The sequence below is a fragment of the Emydura macquarii genome, unplaced genomic scaffold (genome assembly GCF_026122565.2).
Source record: "Emydura macquarii macquarii isolate MOO-44397 ecotype Brisbane River unplaced genomic scaffold, CSIRO-AGI_Emac_v2 contig_374, whole genome shotgun sequence".
In the NCBI taxonomy this organism is placed as follows: domain Eukaryota; kingdom Metazoa; phylum Chordata; order Testudines; family Chelidae; genus Emydura; species Emydura macquarii.
The window spans coordinates 15,264,380-15,284,471 of record NW_027130511.1 but is presented as its reverse complement, the minus strand read 5'-3'; the positions used below and the strand labels follow the sequence as shown (position 1 = coordinate 15,284,471).

The 20,092-nt window shown below is 38.1% G+C and overlaps 1 protein-coding gene across 1 annotated transcript in view; it reads right to left on the bottom strand.

Moving 5' to 3' along the window:
- The window catches only part of PRKD1 (protein kinase D1), a 274,425-nt gene that overhangs the window by 14,177 nt on the left and 240,156 nt on the right, over positions 1 to 20,092 (bottom strand). The window contains exons 8-17 of the mRNA XM_067534536.1: positions 18,967 to 19,171; positions 18,130 to 18,253; positions 17,131 to 17,208; positions 15,774 to 16,053; positions 13,353 to 13,405; positions 11,696 to 11,768; positions 10,235 to 10,341; positions 8,845 to 9,006; positions 7,582 to 7,680; positions 6,017 to 6,284 (exon numbers count right to left, since the gene is read on the bottom strand). Coding sequence (XP_067390637.1) covers positions 6,017 to 6,284; positions 7,582 to 7,680; positions 8,845 to 9,006; positions 10,235 to 10,341; positions 11,696 to 11,768; positions 13,353 to 13,405; positions 15,774 to 16,053; positions 17,131 to 17,208; positions 18,130 to 18,253; positions 18,967 to 19,171 — 1,449 coding nt within the window. The remainder of the gene's footprint in view (positions 1 to 6,016; positions 6,285 to 7,581; positions 7,681 to 8,844; positions 9,007 to 10,234; positions 10,342 to 11,695; positions 11,769 to 13,352; positions 13,406 to 15,773; positions 16,054 to 17,130; positions 17,209 to 18,129; positions 18,254 to 18,966; positions 19,172 to 20,092) is intronic.

Sequence of the window (20,092 nt, the reverse complement as noted above, 5' to 3'; positions counted from 1 at the left end):
AATCATGCACAATTACTCCCCTTCACTTTTAAAGACCTACACAGCCTATACCACCCTACCTTTCATTTCTCATGGGTTATGACAATGATGATGCCTGCCTTCGCTCTGCCAGTTACGTCAGTCTTGATTGCCCATTTCCAACAAGCACTTTCATGCTTTCTTCTATGTTATCCCAACATGTCATTGTTTCTTGGAACAAACAAGCCTGTTATCAGTATTTTTGCAGTTTGCTCCGTTGGCTTGCTTTCTGGCCCTGGATGTAACCACAACAGCTTTCTGAAATGTAACCAAAGGGTTACACTTTTCCCTTTATTATGTGTAGAGTGATGTCAAATATTTTGTGTGTGTAGTCAATCTGTAAAATGGGAACAATCCTCTGTAAGCCACTTTGAGATCAAGATGACAAATGCTATAAAACAGTGATGTAGTATTATTATATAATGCTGGTTTATGCATTTAGATTTTCAAAATCATAAATACCCTCTTGAAAGCTCAAGTCACTTTTCATAAATGTATTAAAAGTTCAAAATAACTTAAACAAAAAGAGCAAGTATTGCTACTTTTTAAAGCCAAAAGAAGAAAAGGGAAGTTCCCTCACAGCCACACAATACTCCCCAGTATGCTGCATTATTATTATTGCCATGTCTGTGTCTGGTCTGCCTTCCTTAACACATTAGTAAATTGTAAACAGTAAATTGATTTTTTTGGAAACATAAATAATAACCGTCAGAATTGTATTTACAGCATCTTTATTTTCTTTTGCAAAGGTACACATTACAAAATTTCCTAAAGGTGCACACACTACAATAATGACAATAAGAAAACAATGCACGTGTTTTATAGCTTTGTATCATTAGCGGTTTTATAAACCTGATGTAACTGTAACCTAGGTTATATCTTTAGGAATATAAAATTGTTAACTAAATATAGTAACATAATGTTGAGGTGGAGAAGAAGCTGGTAGATGAAATGAAAGAAACTGTTACGCTTTGGGCTTCCAAACCTGAGCAATTCTCTCCAGAAACTTGCTAAACAATTGTAACGTAATGTTTTTTTCGAGCAAGCAGCTGCATTTTCTCCACCTCTAATTTTATGTATTGTGTATATATATATATATATATTAGTTTTAGGGTTTGCCTATTCTTGAAATTTGTTGTGGGTGAACTCAAATTATTTCACATTAAGGTGCTCTGTGTCCACAAAGGTGCTTGGTGTTTTTTTTCTTTTTCCCACGAATCATCTGACGTTTTAACATGCATTATTAACTCCACTTTGGAAGCTGGTTGCTGTTAATACCTTTAAACTCTGCAGTATAATGGAAGTAACTGGGTACTGCGGTAATGTAATTTCTTTGGTAATCTTGTATAAAAACAGAGTTTATCAATGCCGCTCAACATCTCATCTTGCTATCAGCTGGCAACCTTTTGTTTATATCTTCTGTGTCTTCAATTACTGTCAAGCCAGCCTCAGCTAATCTCTGAATTCCACTGAATTGCTCCAGGTTTCATCTGACAAGGTGTGGGCTTAATTCAGGTTTCTCTAGGGAATTTCGCTAGCATTAGAATGTATTTCGTTATTCTGCAGAATTCTCTTCTAGCTATGGATCTCCAGCCAAGCCATTTTCAATTATCTCTTCACTTTTAGTCTCAGCTTGAACCTCTCAGACCCCAAGTTCACATGAGCTATATGGGCTTCTCATCTGACCACAGGCTACAAGGTGTCAGTTAGGGGTATGTCTACAGTGCAAAAAACCCCACAAAACCAAAACCAACCCCGCAACAGTGAGTCTCAGAGCCAGGGCCCCCAAATTGGGGGAGGACGGGGGACGGTACACTTTGCTGGGGCCTAGAGGCCCGGCCCAGGCTGCAACCCCTGTTACTATGAGGAAAAAAATGTTCATGGCTCATGAGACTGTATGTATGGGATGAGGGATTGTGGTATGTGTGTGGGAGGGGGCCCATGTTACAAGTTTGTACTGGGCCTGAAAAACTATGCTTGGGCCCTGCTCAGAGCCCTGCTCTACAGGCTTAGGCTTGTGCTACAGTGCTAACAATAGGTATGTAGGCATTCCTGCTCATGCTAGAGCTCAGGCTCTGAAACCCATCTCCGCAGCCAGGCTTCAGAGCCAGAGCTCCAGTCCGAGATTTTAGCACTGTAGTGCGAGTGTAGACATACTCTAAGGAAGTAAATATTCCCTGAGGTCTCTATCCCTGTGTCCAAGAATATATTTTATCAAGCATGTCTTCATTGCCTCTGCAGTGCTTGTTCAGCTGCACAGACGTATAGCATACATCAAGTACATGCTTCATTAGGCTATATGATTTTCTTATAAGTCATGCACTTATCTTAGTCCCCAGATTTCTAACACAGACTTCATCGGGTACCTTCAGGATTAGAGAAGTGGGGTTGTTTTGTTTTTTTAAATCTCTTTAAAAGAGATTTTCACAAAAAATGTTCCTTTTTTATTTTGATATTTGGAAGTTACTGAAAAGATTAACATCAAAACCATTTTTTAATAAAAAGAAAATAAATTAAAAATCATGACAATTTTTAAAAAATGGAAAATGAGTCCATTTGAACACTTTGAAATAACTGACGCCTCCCCCGCCAAAATAGGTTTCTATTTTATGTCCGGCTATAGTATGTTTCAACTATCACTCTAATATCTAGAGAAAAACTGGCCCCAAAACAGATACCCTGCATCTGTTTATTGAACATACTAAAGTTAATGGGTAGTGTTTAGATTTGAGAGTTTTGTTTAGTCCATTTTAGAGATAAAATTCAGCTTGTGAAATTTGGATGTGCATTCAGACTCCAATTCCCTACCTAAAATTTCAGGTTGTTGTAACTGGGGATTTTGGTTCAGTTCATCTCCATTATAGGCTAACTGATCAAACAATGAAGTAACTGTAAATATATAAAACAATCACAATGTGTAAGTAATTTTTAAATTCAGTGATCTTTAGAATTGTTAAAATGTATGGAGTTTTTTTCCCCTTTTATATATGACAAGCTCAGACTCAGCTCTGCAGCATTGTACCTGATGACTCTCCTAACTAAGGCTGTGACTCTGGAAAGGGTAGAGATAACACCACAGCAGGTGGGTTTTCTATAGATGCTTCTACTGAATCTTCACCTGTGAATGCAGAGATTGATCTTCTGTCTGCTGTAGTTGGGACTTGTGGGAGACAATTTCCTGCTGCCTTTTCTGTGTTGATTGCTGTCTGCTTATCTCTCTAATGCCAGATAAAGCATTGTGGACAACACTCAGATTCAATCAGAATACATAATATCAAAAGTTGAGGAGGTTTTTGGTGGTTTTCTATGTGTACTTTTCTAGAGTTACAACACTGTAAACCTTTTTTCAGTTGATCTTATCAAATTTTATTCTGCCACTGTAATACAATAACAGACATAAAGCGTGCATTTACCTAGCACCTTTCATGCAATGGTCTCAAAGCCCTCTAAAACAATTAATTAGGCCTACAAGCACTCCTATGAAGGAGGTATTATTATATATGCTTTAAACATGTCGGAGGTGGCACAGAAAAGTTAAGTTAACTCACACAAAGACAAATAATGAGTCAGAGACAGCAATAAAACTCAGAAGTCCTGATTCCAAGTCTCTGTTCTAATCACTAGGGGAATACTCCTAGGTTATTTTAAATATTGTTCCTTTAACTCTCCCTGGTATATATTGTCATATGTAGTTAAATTAGGATTCTGTTATTTCTAATGATTTTTTTGCTACAACATTCACTCGAGACGTTTAGAAAAGAAATATTTCTTTCTGATGTGGGGGTAGAGAGAGAGATAAGATAGAACAACTAATGTTTAAAAATGGAAACTCAGCAATTGAGGAAATCCATTCACACAAACACTTTGTAGTGAAGCCAGGCAGCCATCACCTGAAGGCACTTAGTTTTCAGCTGTGGTTTGGTTCAGAGACTTCATGAGTCTTGGTTGATGATCTCCCTAGAGACATCCAAGGGCAATTACCCACGCTGATTCTTTTATATCTATCAGTAGTCTTTGATACTATTGCTTAGTGCTCTAGTTCCTAGTGCCATATTGTTACCTGTTAAGCCTTTCCCTCCACAGTCTCTGTCCTGTGGTGCTGTTTTCATGGTCTGCTCCTGAAAACCCATCTGTTTGTGACTCCTTCTGCTCTGTAATTGTTTAATTCTCCCTTTACCTCCCCTACAGAGAGGGTGGCAGGATACAGAGGCAGTCTGTAGATGAGAAATGGGTTGTAGAGGTAGATGGGGATGGAAGAATAGGTGCAGAGGCAAGTAGGTGCATGAGCAGGGAGACAGAGCAACCTCAAATCAGGGAAAGTGAGTAGTTCCCACAGACAGCCGAGAGCAGCCTCCAAGTTGCATTTATGTGTCGGTAGCAGTGGCAGGTGGTCCCCAAGAGCTGATTCTAGCTACAAGAGTAAGCAGCATTCAGCCCACAGAAGTGACTATGCCCTGGAGATAAGGTTATCCTCTGTCCTGGTTTTCCCAGGATCATCCTTTTTTTGGAGGCAACTGTCCCAGGAAATCTGTAAGTCTTCCAAGGATATTAAAAATCCTGGTTTCTGTCAGTTGCATAAAAATATACCATTAACCAAAATATGATCAAAGCTCCAGCTGTGAAAGGGAGGGTTAGGGAGCTAAATCCGTAATCTTGCCCAATCCTGACAGCCCGTGCCCGCAGCAGAAAATACAGTTACCTTCCCTTATCCCAGTGCCTTGGCCTGGCCTCACAACCACACTCCCCCAAGTCTGGGTGGCAGCTGCTGACTACCCCGACTCTGCTCACTCCCATAGTATAACCACCATACCGCCAACTCGAGAACTGGGCGTGGTCAAGCCAATAGAGGGTGAAAAAGCCTGACTTATTACGACACAGAAAAGGCTACGGCTCCATATTGGATGTTCTGGTCTTTTGTACCTCAGAGGTGGCAACCCTATGAACTGTCAGTAGTTAGAACAGCAGGTAAGGCAAGAAAAGAATGCACTCTAACTTGCTGCTCACTCACCCAGCAGCTCTAACACATCCTGCCTGCCTGGGCCTAGGGTGGCCAAGGGTCAGAAGTCACTTCAGTTTCTACAATACAACACATAGCTCAATGTATTCTTTTAGTCCTTATAGTGCCTGAAGAATTGAGGAACATGCATATAACTGTGCCTCCAACTTAAGGCTCCCTTGAGCAATCTGTGTCTAACAGTGCTCCACACCCTCCATCCCTCACTGAAATGCACTATTTCACCACACAGCAGACAGTGCAGGAGATATAGAATACTAAATCCTGCAAACTCAAGAAAAATTCTTATTGTGTCACATTATTATTCCCATACCAAAAAGCTCTGCTCTGTGAAAAATCTTACAAATTAAATATGTATGTGTACACACATGGTATCTAAAATAAATCATAACTTTTATGGCTCACACAGTCTTTTCTTGAGTTATATACCATATGTACATATATTTAAAAGTATTGGTGCTTAGTCCTGTTAATGACCTTGAAACACTTATAAAGAAGGCCCTTTGATTTTTAATTGGAGAAGAACAATCCTGAAAATTTTAATCACTAAATCAAATTTTGTCTTCAGGAACACTCAGAGTTAAGGGGATTGTACATTTCTTCTTCTCACATAACTACTGTACATTTTAATTGAACTTCCCTGAACTGCAGCACTTTTGAGACATTATTTTTCTTTTCACAGATGGGGAATTTTACTCTACAAATCACCTAGTTATTAACCTTTCCAAGCAGAAATTTCAGGTATTTGTGACTTTTTTGTTACCTTCTGTCATCTGATAACACAAAAGTTCCTTGTAATTTAACAATGATCCTAATAGTAGAAGACCCAACAAGGGTGATGTTTTAAAGAGTTTGAATGATACTGTATTTGATTTGTAATTTTAATTTCTTTTTGTCACTTGTCTCATGGAGAAAAACCCAATGTAAGGCAATATAGTTAAACTGTATAGAGATGCATGTACTAGAATCAAAACCAGATGTTACCTTCATGAGAGATTTCTTTCCAGGGATTTGGTGGATACATGAAAGCGGCATTTTGGATTTGGTCATGAATGTCTTCATCTTCATTGAATGGAAATGTACCACTAAGGCTCACATAAATAATAACACCCACCGACCACATATCCAAGGACCTATTATAGCCTTTGTTTCTCAGCACTTCTGGAGCTAGGTAGGCCGGTGTACCCACAACTGAACGCCTGAATGACTTCTCTCCAATGATTCGGGCAAAGCCAAAGTCACAAAGTTTTACCTGTTTGAACAAAGTGTTATAGTAAAATCAACAGAAATAACATATTTTAATTTTGTTTTATTCTCTGCCTACTTCAGATTCTTTTGTAATTCATTGCTGGGGTTCAGAGGGAAGCTGTACCTTTGGCCCCTCTCTCTCAGTCTCTCCATGGGCACCTCTTTCAAGTCCCAGGCTTATGCCTGCACTTCTCTCAGAGGGGAATCAACCCACTGTTAGCCTGGATCACAAGTTTTCCATCCATGTTTTCCTCAACGGCTCTAAGGGTTTGGACCCTGCTATAGACTTCTCTGCACGAGCTGTGGCCAGTTGGTACACACAATGACACCAGAAAGCTTTATTCAAAACAAAGTATTTATTTATCCATAGGAACATAACAAGTAGAGCGAAAAGGATTAAAACAACAAAAGCCTAAATATGTAAATACTAAGACTAGATACTCCTGATGTAGTCTTGGTTTCTCCCTGCTCTCCTGAGGACCAAGCTACAGCCTGCTTCTCAGCAGACTGCTGTGTCTCCCTGTCTCTTCAGAGGCTCAGCTTTTAATCACTTTCAAGCTCCTTGTTTAAGAGTTCCCATCTCAAACTCCCTGGGATTTCAATAAGTATGACCCCCCATGGACCCCGTCAGATTTCCAATTCCATGTTACTGTAAACAAACTTAAAAGGAATTATCACCTTCATTATCTGTTTGAGTACCAGCAACTGGGGATATCTACAGCCATTTACTTCGTTTCCTGCTGACTAAAGCTAACTAAGACTGATTTGACCCTTAGATACCTTTTAGCCTGAAATGCAATTACCACCAAACACACAGATGTATGTATATAAATAGCTCATTAAATTAATACAGATATTTTCCACATTCTTCACAATCATGGACCTAATTTTCAAAGAGACTGATATGTGATTACTGTGGCTATGTGTGCAAATGATCAATTGGCATGGCCAAAACCATCCATTTTTACATGTAAAACACCTGATTTGCATTCTAATCATGTACAAATTAGATGTCCAATTGTCTGCAAGTTTCTGCACACACAGTGGCATGGCTGATTTTTTGAAAATCAGGTCATATATTATTGGGGGGGGGGGGGGGAGGAAGATTAGAGGCCAAGATTTTCAAAAGTAACTTGTGATTTTGGATGTCTCTAATTGAGTACCCCTAAACAGATGCACACAAAATTACTAATCATTTTTGAAAATCCTGGTCCATACAAATAACCATAACTAATACTATTTAATACGGGGGCTTCTTAATATGCATCAGTGTTTATATAGAGAGAGTATGTTCTACTTGCCTGTGGGAAAGGATCGGCTGATGCTAGCAGTACATTTTCTGGCTTGAGATCACAATGAACAATATTTTTAAAGTGAAGATGCCTCAAGGCAACAAGGATCTATGAAGAAACAAATCAGCATTAACATTCAGTTTAGAATTTCATGCTCTCTATTTATTTTTAATTTCCATATGATTCATGACACTAATATAAACAACAGAGGATCATTGATTACACTTCAGAGTTTCTTTGAGAAATACAGTCAAAAAGGAACATAAATTATACCAAACTTTCTAAAAATGGAGTAGCTAAAAAATTCTGTTGTTATTATATTATTACTAGCTATTATTTACAGAGTGCCTGAAAGTTTCCTAAATGCTTTACGATATGAAATAAGATAGTTTCCTGTCCCAAACAGTTTATATTCTAAATGAACACACAAATTCAGAAATTTTTAGAGCCCTGAAAATCTGCGGATATCCATGCACCATGTTTGTGGATTGGATGCGGATACATATTTTCACAAAATTCCTTTCCTTCAGTTCTGGAGTCCTATTTTTTCCCTTGAAATTTTGGAACTTCAAAAATGTTTCATGGGTTGGCTTCCAAAATCCCCTTTAAGCTCTATACTTCATAATTTTCAAAATGTGCATTCAAAATGTTCACAGCAATATCATGGGAGTTTTTCTTTTTTCTTTTTGGGAATTATAGCTTGTGGAAAGAAAATAGGGAGGGAGGGGCCTGGATCCACAAAGGAACTTATGCATTACAATGCTTTGCCTGCTTTTAACCCAGTGCTTAGGATGCTCAGATGGGATGTGGGAGACACCCCTTTAATTCCCCTCTCTTTCTGATGAGTCGAAGGGATTTGAACAGGTGAGTGCCCTAACCACTGGATTATAGAGTCCTTCTAACTCTGCCTCTGGTCCAATTTATATTTAATAACAGTGGAACAGCTTTTAACAAGAGAGGAAGAGAGCCCTGCATCAGATATACCATAGTCCAGTGATTAGGAGCTCACCAAAGAGGCAGAGCGCCCCTGTTCAAATCTCCCTACCACCTCAATAGTCTTGTCTGGAGGTTAGGCATGCTCAGAGCATGCCTACTGGATTGGCCTCTGAAGGGAAGATAAGCAGGGCATATGAAGGTATCAACAGAGGCTTTAATAATGTAATACTAGGTTTTAAAAAAAATAGTGGTGTAAATTATGACAAAGGAACATGTAGCAAACAGTGATAACACTTGACATTAAGTATCTTTCTGGCTCTATCATTAGGTTCTTACCTGGGTAATTAAAAACTTTGTTATTCGCTCTGGCAACCTGCCTTTTTCACTTGACAAGATCATCTCTAGCATGTCTCCATGGAGCTTTTCCATAACAACAAACACTCTTTCTGGTGTCTCAAACATACACTCCAGATTCACTACCCCAGGGTGATGAAGGTTCTGTTAAAGATAAATATAGCAATTCAATCAAATGAGTTTTTCCCAATACCGCGATGGGTTCTATTCTATATAGCTGTTCAGACTTCTGGCCTCTTAAACTCTGGCCACCAGTACAGGTTCTTATGGTTTAAACACAGTTTGTCTGGTAAGTACAGGTAAGGCATAAAAATTGTAGTAACATCAGCCTGGGTGAATTTAAAACCAGTTAATCAAACATGGTATTTTTCGCAGTGTGCATGAGACTTCAAAATTACAGAGATTTTTCTCCCTAATATATATCATTATAAGGGTTACAAGTAAAATACCTTTGAGTTCAATATAGATTGCACCATTTTATTAAAAATAGACAGTTGAACAGGCACATTTTAGGCATAATTTCAAGGTTTAAAATTTTTTCTCACTCAAATGTGCAAATTTTAACTCACCTTTTATCACCATAAATGGTAATTAGATTTTAATTCTTGCCCCATCAGGCACAGATTAGTTTCTGTGGTAGCCTGTCAGAATATATGGTCTCTAAGCTCATTTTATATTATTTTAAAGTCAACTGTGGTTGAGGCCCCATTGCTCTAGGTAGTGAACAAACATATAAGACACAGCATTCCTATGAAAAAGTTTGCATTCACTCATTTCTACGATTTTGAACGTTAATTTAGAAGAAAACACACAGTGTCTTTTAGGGCCTGAAATGTGCAGAAAACCAATGCTGCAACAGCCCAATCTAACATATGAAGTGGAGACCCCCAGTACAGAAGGATGAAACTAAAATCAAAACCAATCAAATAAAAAGCTAGCTCTGTGCCTGTAAGTTGTGAAGCTTTTACTGCTGGTCATCTGTTAGCCAGAAAAAATGCAATGTGACTTTACCATGCCAAGTGCAGACATTTATCTATTATGATTGAATGACACAGAGGTATAGTTACTACTCATCAATAAAAAGCACACTGACAGGCTTGCTCAGAATAATAAACATCTGCAGTGGTTAATTGTTTTCCAGTACATTTTTCTGGGCTCTTTATATTGATGCTGATTAGCCAAGCCAGTAATATTTTAGTAGGAAGAATTATTTAAAGCAGTTGTTTTCAAATCTTTTTCAAAAAGAAGCATCACTTAATACATTTAAGATCTTTATTCAGGACTTGACTGAGCCAGTCAAACCAAATTAGTTATCACCCATATTGAATCATATATTAATACAGTAAATAAATGGTAATGAAATACAACATACCTGTAAAATTGCAACCTCATTACGAAGTTGGCTTTCTTGTTTAGTTGGAAATCTTAATTTGTCGATGATTTTAATGGCAACATCTCTTCCTGTTTTGCGATGTTTTCCTGCACATTATTTAAAAAGACACCAATTAGCATGATTATAGATAAGTGTGACACTGTCTGGAATATAAGTGACCATTTATAATATTATTTAATACCAACACGACAAAATTGCAATGATTCTTACCATGTAAGATATGCCATGTAAGATACCATTGGAAAAGTTATAATTTGCCAAGTATGATAATATTGTTTGTGTGTATGTATCATCTTTGTATTGTGAATTATGGATATGTGTGATATATCTGTATCCAAAAACTTGTGCTATGCTACTTGGTTACACCCTCTAGGCAGATTAGTGTCAGCACTGATGATTCATCGAGGGCCATCAACTATACAATAAGCCCATGGAGAGAAGCCAGAGACTGTGTTTATGAGTCATCAGGACATATAGGGACTGCAAGTGCTTTTCCCTGTCCTTGTGTTGTGAGCTTTTGTTTGGGACAAGCCACATAGCAGAAACTATGAAAGGCTGCTGCACATCTCCATCTTGTCTTCATTCCTGCTTCCTATCTCTGGATCAACTACTCTACATCTGAAGCTGTGAAACAAAGGACTAAGACTCGTCCAGGTGCTGGATATACTCCAGAGGAATTGTGCAAGCCAGCAAACTCCAATATTGGTAAGAATCTGATATATGTGGACTTTGAAGTAATTTGTATGTATCTGATTGCTTTGACCCTTTAACATTTCTTGTTTGTTTGTTATCTTTTATAATAAACCTTTAGTTTTAGATATTAAATGATTGGCTGGCAGTGTGATATTCTGGATAAGATCCCAACTAATACTGATCTGGCAATGTGGCTGACCTTTTGGGGATCAGGAGAACATTTTGGTAAAGTGAATAGAGTTTTTTAAATAACTTGTCTCTTTACTGGACCTAGTTGCTAATTGGGAGCCAGAGACTGAAATGCAATAAAGGGGACTATGTATTTCTTTTTCGGGGCTTCTTGATAATAGTGTGGGAAATAAGAAGCACTGTTTGTGACTGGTTGGTGAATTTAACTTCAGTTTTAGTCACCAGTTTTATGAGAATCTGCTCTTCATGGGTCTGTGAAAAAATCAGGTTTACTATGTTCACTAGGCTTTATGGAGATTTTGTGCATAATAGCTATTCTGCATACAGAAATGAAGCTGCCGTTTACAAGTTGAATAAAAATAAAGTAACATATTGTCAACTAAAGCTAAATAAAATATTTTTGTTTAATATATTTTGTACTAAGAAACTGACAGCTAATTTCCTGAATGTTACAGATTCATTTCAAAATCTAAACACCCTGAATGCTTAGGAAATGTTACCTGTCACTAAGACTTGTTATTTGATATTAAAAACATATCAACAAACAATTGGTCCTACCTCCATAAACAATTCCAAATTGTCCTGACCCCAGTACTTCATCTGGGAAGATTTGGTATACCGTACTAATATCCTGTTGGTATGAATAGAATGCATATTAAGCACTGAGATATGGAAACAAAGTCTTCCTTTGAAATATTTTTCAAATGGGAACTAGTATATTTTCACAATCGCACATTTTTATAAAATGTTAGAGTAATGGAGAGTCTTGGGGCATCCAAATAGGTTTTCTAAACCAAAATGCTAACCGTGATGGCAGTGGGGAGTGTAGTACCCTTAAACTAGAGACAACATTGGCTTCTCAGTTTTTATAAGTGGGTAGAGGTGCTGAATTTACAGGCCCATTTTTACTTTTTCTGAGCCCATAGCTAGAGAGAATAGTGTCGACAAGTCCATAAATGGTTTCTGAGTCTGAGAAAACCTAACAACTTTGGGCTTCAGATTCTTTAAACTTCTTCCCCAGCTGAGAGATGTTCAGAAAAAAAAGAGCTTCCCTCAATATTAGGGAATTCAGTGGATTCTCTTTCATCAATTCCAGATGCCCAATTGCAAGGTAGAGTAAGAGGCTTGTGTAAGACAGTTGGCAGAATCACCAGCTGGGGCAGACCAAATAAAGTGCAAACGCTCAAGCATAGTTCCACACTCGTATCTTCAGGACTGTTTTTCAATAAACAGAAAGTGAAGAAAGGCTCAAAATAATATAAAATTGTTTTAACAGAGTGCATTCCTTTTTTCCACAGCTGGACAGATGGAGGTAACCCTTTCCTGTCTGATATGGAGACTCCTCCACTAGGGCCTCCTTGATCTTGGGTCTCTCTGGTCTGTGACCCCTGACTAGACATATATCTACACTGCAATCATGAAGTATAGACATACCTGAGCTTTAATCTAGGTAACTCGTGTACCAGAGCAGTGAAGCCAAGGAAGCAGAGATTTCAGTGTAGCTACCCCACAATTAAATATCAAGAGTTCCAAGCGTGCTTGTACAGCCTGAAGCCCATGCCGCTGCAGCTTCATTGCTCTGGTACTTGAGCTAATTAGATTAAAGCTAGCTCATGCATGTCTACATAAGCTGCAATCACACCTCATGATTGCAGCACAGATACACTTAAAGTCAGGAAGCCTGCAGGTTACATCCTTGTGCCTAGTCATGTGCCCTGTTTACTACAGTTACCAGTTTCAGAGGGCTCAAGGGCTGTAACCAGTGCACAGTGATCCACAGATTCAGGCCCTGGGACTGCTCCATTCTTGGGAAGATGTGCAGTACAGAATGTCTACTCTTTCTTTGGCGACAGGAGAATGTATATTTACTAAGAATTGAGACTATCCTCTTCAGGTGTACATTTTGCAGTGCTTCCACAAACAGTACCTATGCAGGCCAATTTTACCTGATTTGACTTTAATAAACAGCATACTACAAAAACAAAAGTTTAACTAAGCTTCCCATTCAACTAAGCTACTACAATGTAATTCTTCTGTCTGAAGGAAAGAGTACTGCAAGGAAAATTTTCCTTAAGAACTAATTGTATATCTGTAAAGAATCACCAAGTGAAAAATGGCTGATAAGCAATCCTCTCAAATACTCCTTTTACCAAACAGATCAATTCCTTCACAAGTTTGAAGGAACATCTAGCACCAACATTTAGAGAACACTCACCACATTTTCTTGAATCTGGCAGTTTGATACCGAAATACTGATGGATATATCCCCTGGGAAAAAAGTAAAATAAATACTCTAGATAGTTGTGCTTTTAGTTCAAACATGTAGTAAATGTCTCTTCCTATTACATTATATTAATACCTACTGATAATCCAAAAATTGGACCAATTAGGTCATCTTCAGCTTCCAGCCAAGATTGCACAGAGCCCACATTTACATGATTCGAGCAATTTGGCTTCCACTTCCTTTGGGAGATGATTCCATAGTCTGATAAAATTTCATTATTTAAATCTTTCTTTGAACAATTTCATGCTATTACTCCTTCTTCACTACTATAAACATGCTATTACTACTATAAACATGCTATTACTCCTTCTTCACTACTATAAACAATTCCATTCTATCCTTGGTATTTACGCCTTTCAAATATAATACTTGAGCTTTCCGGACCTTCAAGAGGGGACAGTCAGACAAAGCCTATATAGTGTCTTGAGTGCCTTGAGGTTGAGTTTTCCCTTTCTAAAGGATAGATCTCAATCACCAGAAGACAAAGAATCCTATTATATTCTATTTTATATAGGTTCTTATAACACCCTCACCACAATAGTATCTTAGCACCTTCCAACAGTCTATTAAGCAACATGACTAACCTTTGTCATGTGGCTCATTCTCTTTCTCATTCTCTGTCCAAGGGGAGAATTGAGTGTGCTGTGGAATGTTTTAGTTTTGTGGTGTTTTGTTTTTATGAGACAGGGTTCAAAACATACATGCTGCTTTGTGTTTACATTCGAGAAGTCGGGTCAAAGAAGAATGCCTTGTACCTTGAGTGGAAGGTGGTGAGGACTGTGACGGTCTTTAGTTGTTGTAGGGGTTCATTCCACAGTCTTGGACCAGCCCTGAGAAAGCAATGTCTTCTGAGCAGATGAGATTTACCATTATGATAGAGATTGCCATTATGTCTAAGGAGTGGAGCTGTGGACCATCATCGTCATATCAGACTTTAGGCGATCTTTTAGATATGCTAGGCTCAGGCCATTGAATGCCTTGAGAAAAGGACTGATACCTTGAACTTTACCCTAAACTGTATGGGAAGCCAGTGCAGAGAGCAGAGGACAGGTCTGATGTGCTTACTGTAGCTGGTGTTGTTGAGAAGATGCGCTGCAGTGTTGTGTATTAGCTAGAGTTTCCTAAGGGCCCAGGTATGCTGCATTAATATAATACTGATGGGGAGTGACAAAGGTGTGTATAACTGAGGTGAGATCATTTTCCGTAAGTATGAGATGGAGTCTTATAAACTACAGAGTGAACTGACCAATTATGGATGTTTGCCTTCAACCAAAGGAGACTGCACTGTAGCTGTCTTGCTTGGGTTCAGCTTCAATCTGCTGTTCTTAATCCAAGAGTTGATTTTACGCAGTACTGGGCCAGCTGGGTGATACTCGTACAGTTTTATGTGGTGAAGGGTAAGTGGAGCTTTGTGTCATTCATAAACCAGTGATCTAGAAAGCAGAAGAAATTCTATCCTGTCCACAGGGAAGTGGCGAGGGCCCCCTCAGCAGACGTTTGTGTTGGCGGCAGAGCAACTATCACCCCTAGAATAGGCCGGGCTACAGGGGGCTCCTTATGGAGCTGTGTGATTGCCTTTATCTGGCCCCATCCCCTATTAAGCCCTCCAGCAGAAGGTGATCAATCATCAGAGGAAAAGTCTACACTTCACTACTGCTCTAAATTACCCAGAACTGAGGCCAGAAGATTTTCTAACTTTCCCTTGAAATACAGTTTTTTCAAAAAACAAAATAGAACTTCTATGACCCAGTTCTTGTCCCATCCCCCAGTGTCCATCCCCCTCACACAAACCTGCACCCCTTGCATAAATCCACTTGGGGAGAAGAGAGGGGAACCCACAATCAGGAAAGTGATGCAAAAGGAAGTGAGAGCTCAATTACAGGCTCTCCAGAAACCGAAAAGGTGCATAGCTTCTTTCCTCTTGTGGATCTTGCGTTGGCCTCATGTCCCACATGCAAGCAATGTATGCAGCCTTCCGGGGCTCAGGTTTTCTCAGAAAACCATGTGCCTTAGTCTGAATACAGTTAGTATTCATTTCAGTAACTCAAGTGATAACGAAGATAATGCACTATTTTAGGACACGCTCTAAGGTTTCTTGTAAATAATTTGCTTGCTAATAAATTTGTATATTGACTATTCATACACTGGTGCAAAACTTAGCCCAAAATGTTCCAATGAGAAACTACAAACACCTTAAAACGTATGTATGGCTAACTCCCCCACAGGAGTAAATGGGTGCAGCCCTATTTACTTGAATGGAACTATGCCCATTTACATCAATGGAAGATCTAGACCATATATATTTTCATACACTGCCTTTATGTAAAGATGGAACTGGATAAATCAACTTACTGTGCAGGCTGGGTCCAGACCCAACCGATGCCCCTTTAGGAATGACGGGCATCAGAGCATGTTGTATTGCCATCTCCCACATTCTTGCAACATCCAGACCAATGCCACTGGTGAGAACACTATTGTTAAGTGGAACACTTGAGAGGTTTTCTAGGTTTTCTCCAACATAATAAACTATATTTGCTGTAGTTATTTCAAAGCAATGCGGATTGGCTTCTTGCGACAATAATGTAAAGTTTTTTGCAGGTTCCAGGGACAAAATTTCAGATAATGGAATTTCCTGAAGAGAGAAGATATTTACTTTTTTTCATTCAGATCTATCAACATGCTATCAAATAAAAACTAAAATATGACCACATTTAATTTCAGTGTGGTATTAGCTGTGATTTTTAATCATGTGTAACTAAAAGCAATGTGTTTTTATAAACTAATGTACACGCTAACCTTGTCACCTGGACTTTACAAGGCACAGGTCTGTTTGGGAGGTCACTGCAAGTGGTCCTTTGCAAGACCAAGTAGCACTTTTAAATGATAAATGTGAATTCATCACAGAGATGATGCGGGCAATGTCAATAGGGATGGTTAGGGCTGCTCCACACATAAGCAGACCTCCACTAGAAAAATAATTGCCACCTTTCTTGCCACAAGTGTAGGATAATTCAGCTGTTTTGAAGTGAGAGAAGACACAAATCAAGACACCAATTCACAGCAGTACATGAGCCTGTGTTTAACGACCATTAACTTCAATGGGATTTCCTGAATCAGAGCCCAAGAGGTCAAAGACGACAGCAAAAACTTTAAAACTTGCTTTATTATTTAACATTTATATTGCCCTGATTCCCAAAGGCTTCAACTACCTCAGTAAGAAGAGATACCAGAGAACATAAACTATACCTATTACAAGTCTAAATCAGAATACTAATGGCCCAATAGACAAAATCAAAACAACACCTTCCAAGTGTATATATAGGTAGTAATTTAGATGGGTTTTATATTATGAATGATGGACTTCTCTGTTCATCTGTCATGTCCTAAATGGGTTTTTCAGCAGAGTCTGTATCTCTCACCAACAGTGTATTGTGCCCGTAAAAAATATTATCACTTTTACAGCATGTGCACTTTGCTGGCCATTGTAAAGTTAAATTTTATTGTTTCCTGGTTGTGACAGGCAAGGTAAACATGTATTCAGGTTCAACGATAAAAACAAATTTTGAGCAGTATAGCTCAAAGAGTTACCACTAGTGTAGTACAAATAAGTACTAACTAACTCAGCTATTCACTCCAATTCTTGATCATTATATGTCAGTATGGAAAAAGATTGAAAATCCCTGCATAAAATAACAGAAGCCATCTTTACCTTGTAATATTTGCTTCCAGTATCATTTTGAAAGAGTGTAATGCATTTGCTGTCTAGTCTCCAGTAGTGCCGTTTCCTCTATAATAAAAAATGATAATAAAAATAATTTCCTAACAGATTTTTAAAAGTAAATTAATGAGATATTGTTATTAAAATTCATTTTCACAAAGTTTTATTTAACTCTACAGGAATTAGCTGAAGGAATACACAGTGAATGATAAAAAATAATTTGTATTACATAAGTTGCGGCAGGAATCTGTATTTGTTTGGGGAGTAGTCTTGGATTCAAAGATGTGCCTTTTTCTGTCCCTTTGAAAATCTGTTTAGATCCATTCAGTCTGCGTAATGCTAAGTAGAGGTTGCTAGATGTTTGTTGCTAAAATTATTCAACATTTCATCTGTATGAGGCATGATCCCTAACGTTTCACTTCCGTATACCACACAAAACTTCACCTCGTATCCTTGATTCAGGAGTTACGAAGGAAAATAACTATTTTTCCCCTTCAAGTTTTCCATGTCCCACTTAGTCGTCATAGAAGTTCTTGCATCAGGTAGTGTATTTTTAAGCTTTACAAAAACCCTGACTGTACTTTATTGCTAGCTAAGAAATGACAGTCAGAAGTTGAAGATATTTTTCAGAACATCTCATGTAACAGAGATATATATTGATTTTGTTTTCTTAGAATTTTTTTCAAATTTCTTCACATTCAGTTGCTTGCTACAGTAAATCTGACACCTTTAGATTTGTTTTGTGCTCTAACTAATTCTCTCCTGGCAAGGAGGAGTGAATATTTGTCACATGTGCTTCAGGCTTTGAGTAATAGACCTTAAATATAAAATAGTTACAACTTTAGGCCCTGATCCTGAAAACACTGAGTAGCTTTGAAGTTAATGGCACTGGTTTTATGAACAAAGTGCATAAATTATTTACAGGATCAGGTCTTTCAATATTATAAATTAGATGTAGTAAGAGATGTTTTTGTTAACATTCTTTCTTACCAGTGTGTCCTTGCTGGTATAGTGAACCATCCATCCCTCCTTCATTACTGTGCTACTTTTCCTTTTCGTGTGCTTGACAGACTGCACCACTCTCATTAGTGGAATATTGTTGCTTGTTGAAGGGCTTAAAAATCAATAAAAGCTTCTTAAAAATTAGACAATTTTAGACAAAACAGAAGAAAATTCTTTCAAATCACGATATAGTATGTGATATGTCTATATTTATAGTTACTAGCTGATTTGTCAAACAACTATTTGCTGTGGGAATTCTACAATGCGTGTGTGGTATAGGATCACCCATTTTGGTGACCAGACTGTTCATGTTCTTCTTTAAATGACCACCCAAGCTGAGGAATCTGATAAGCCCATTACTCGTCTTGAGAAACAAGCACACAAGTAAATGTGCTACTTCATTTTTCATCCCCAGTGGAGAAGTGTATACTTACATCTCAAGAGGGGTGAGAGAACCATTCAATCTAAACCACAAATATTATAACACCACTTTTAGAAAATAGCAGGAAAAAAGTAAAAATGAAAGTCTACTGCATGCTAAAAAAAAGAATATTCTTGTTTTATTTCATACCCAAACAGACCTAGGACACTTGTTTTCTTTTCAATTTGCTGCTGTTCTTTCTACAAGAGAGAGTTATATTTATTCCTTTCTCAAATCTCTTATAAATGTATCCAGTGAAGCAGTTGCAAAGAGCTATTTGAGAATCAATTCTCTCCATTCTGTAGGAATAAGAATATCTGTAGATTTTTCAGGCTTTTGACTCAAGTCATAGATATAACAGGTCCAATAAGATATGGCAGTAAAGGTTGTGCTACCCAACTCACCTGATCATTCTGTTAGAATCATCATGGTCAGGATCAGGATCTTGCATTTCCCCATTGTCACTGTGGCATCCTGTCATTGACATCTCAGAATCGTGAGCCATAGACTCATCCATATCATCCATAAGACCACTGTTCCTTTCACTGTCATTGTCATCACTTCCCTCTTCCATGACCACATCTGACTCAGCACCAGGACTAAGCAAATCTGGAATATGATTTTCAGAGTTATAAAAAAATAGCAGGGATAGGTCAAACCAAAACCATGGACTTAGGGAAAGTTCAGGTCCACATCTGATCATTACAGTCTCGGCCCATTTATACACTGACAAAGTATGAAGTTAACACTAGTTATTGGGAATCACTATCCAGAACCAAAAACCTGTCAAAATGCAATCCTTTCAGAAAGAAAATGTGAAATATGATCTTCTGTTAAAACTGCCAAAGTCCAAGCAGGAGTTTTTATCTATGGGCCTCTGTTAAAACTTTCTGTATTCATGAGCATTCAGCCTTTGTATTTACTGGCAGATTTTCTATGCAGCTTGAATGATGTGCACCATGCCTGATAGTTGTTGGCAGTCCATAAGGTGCAAATTGATGGGTGGCTAGGTTGGAGAGCAGGAATATCCAAACAAGCAATTTCCTGTTATGTGACCATAAACAATTAAAATAAACTCCCGAGATAATTATTTACCATAGCACTATATATAAAATAATACAAGAAAAATATCACCCCCTTTTCACCACTGTTTTTTCCCTTTGCATAGAAGTTGCAAAGAATGGCATGTTAATGCATAATACTGAACAGAAGTTGTCCGTGTTTAACATTAAAATAGTAGATTGATCTCAGCAGTTCCATTATAAGACAGTACTGCAAAATGTGAAGAGTTAGGATTCATCTTAGGATGGATGTGGAGTTGCTAGAGGTGAAACAAAGATAGGGATAGGTGAAACCAAGGCACCAGATTCACCAGTGATTAGTTTCCCCCTCCTTTCAAGTATTAAGGTGAGGCACATATTGCATCTCCTTGGTACTTGCTAGACTCAGTCTCTAGCTGGAGCCAATTTGATTCTGGTACAGTATGTGCTCCTCCAGCAGTAATTTTAATTTGAAATTGTATTTATATTT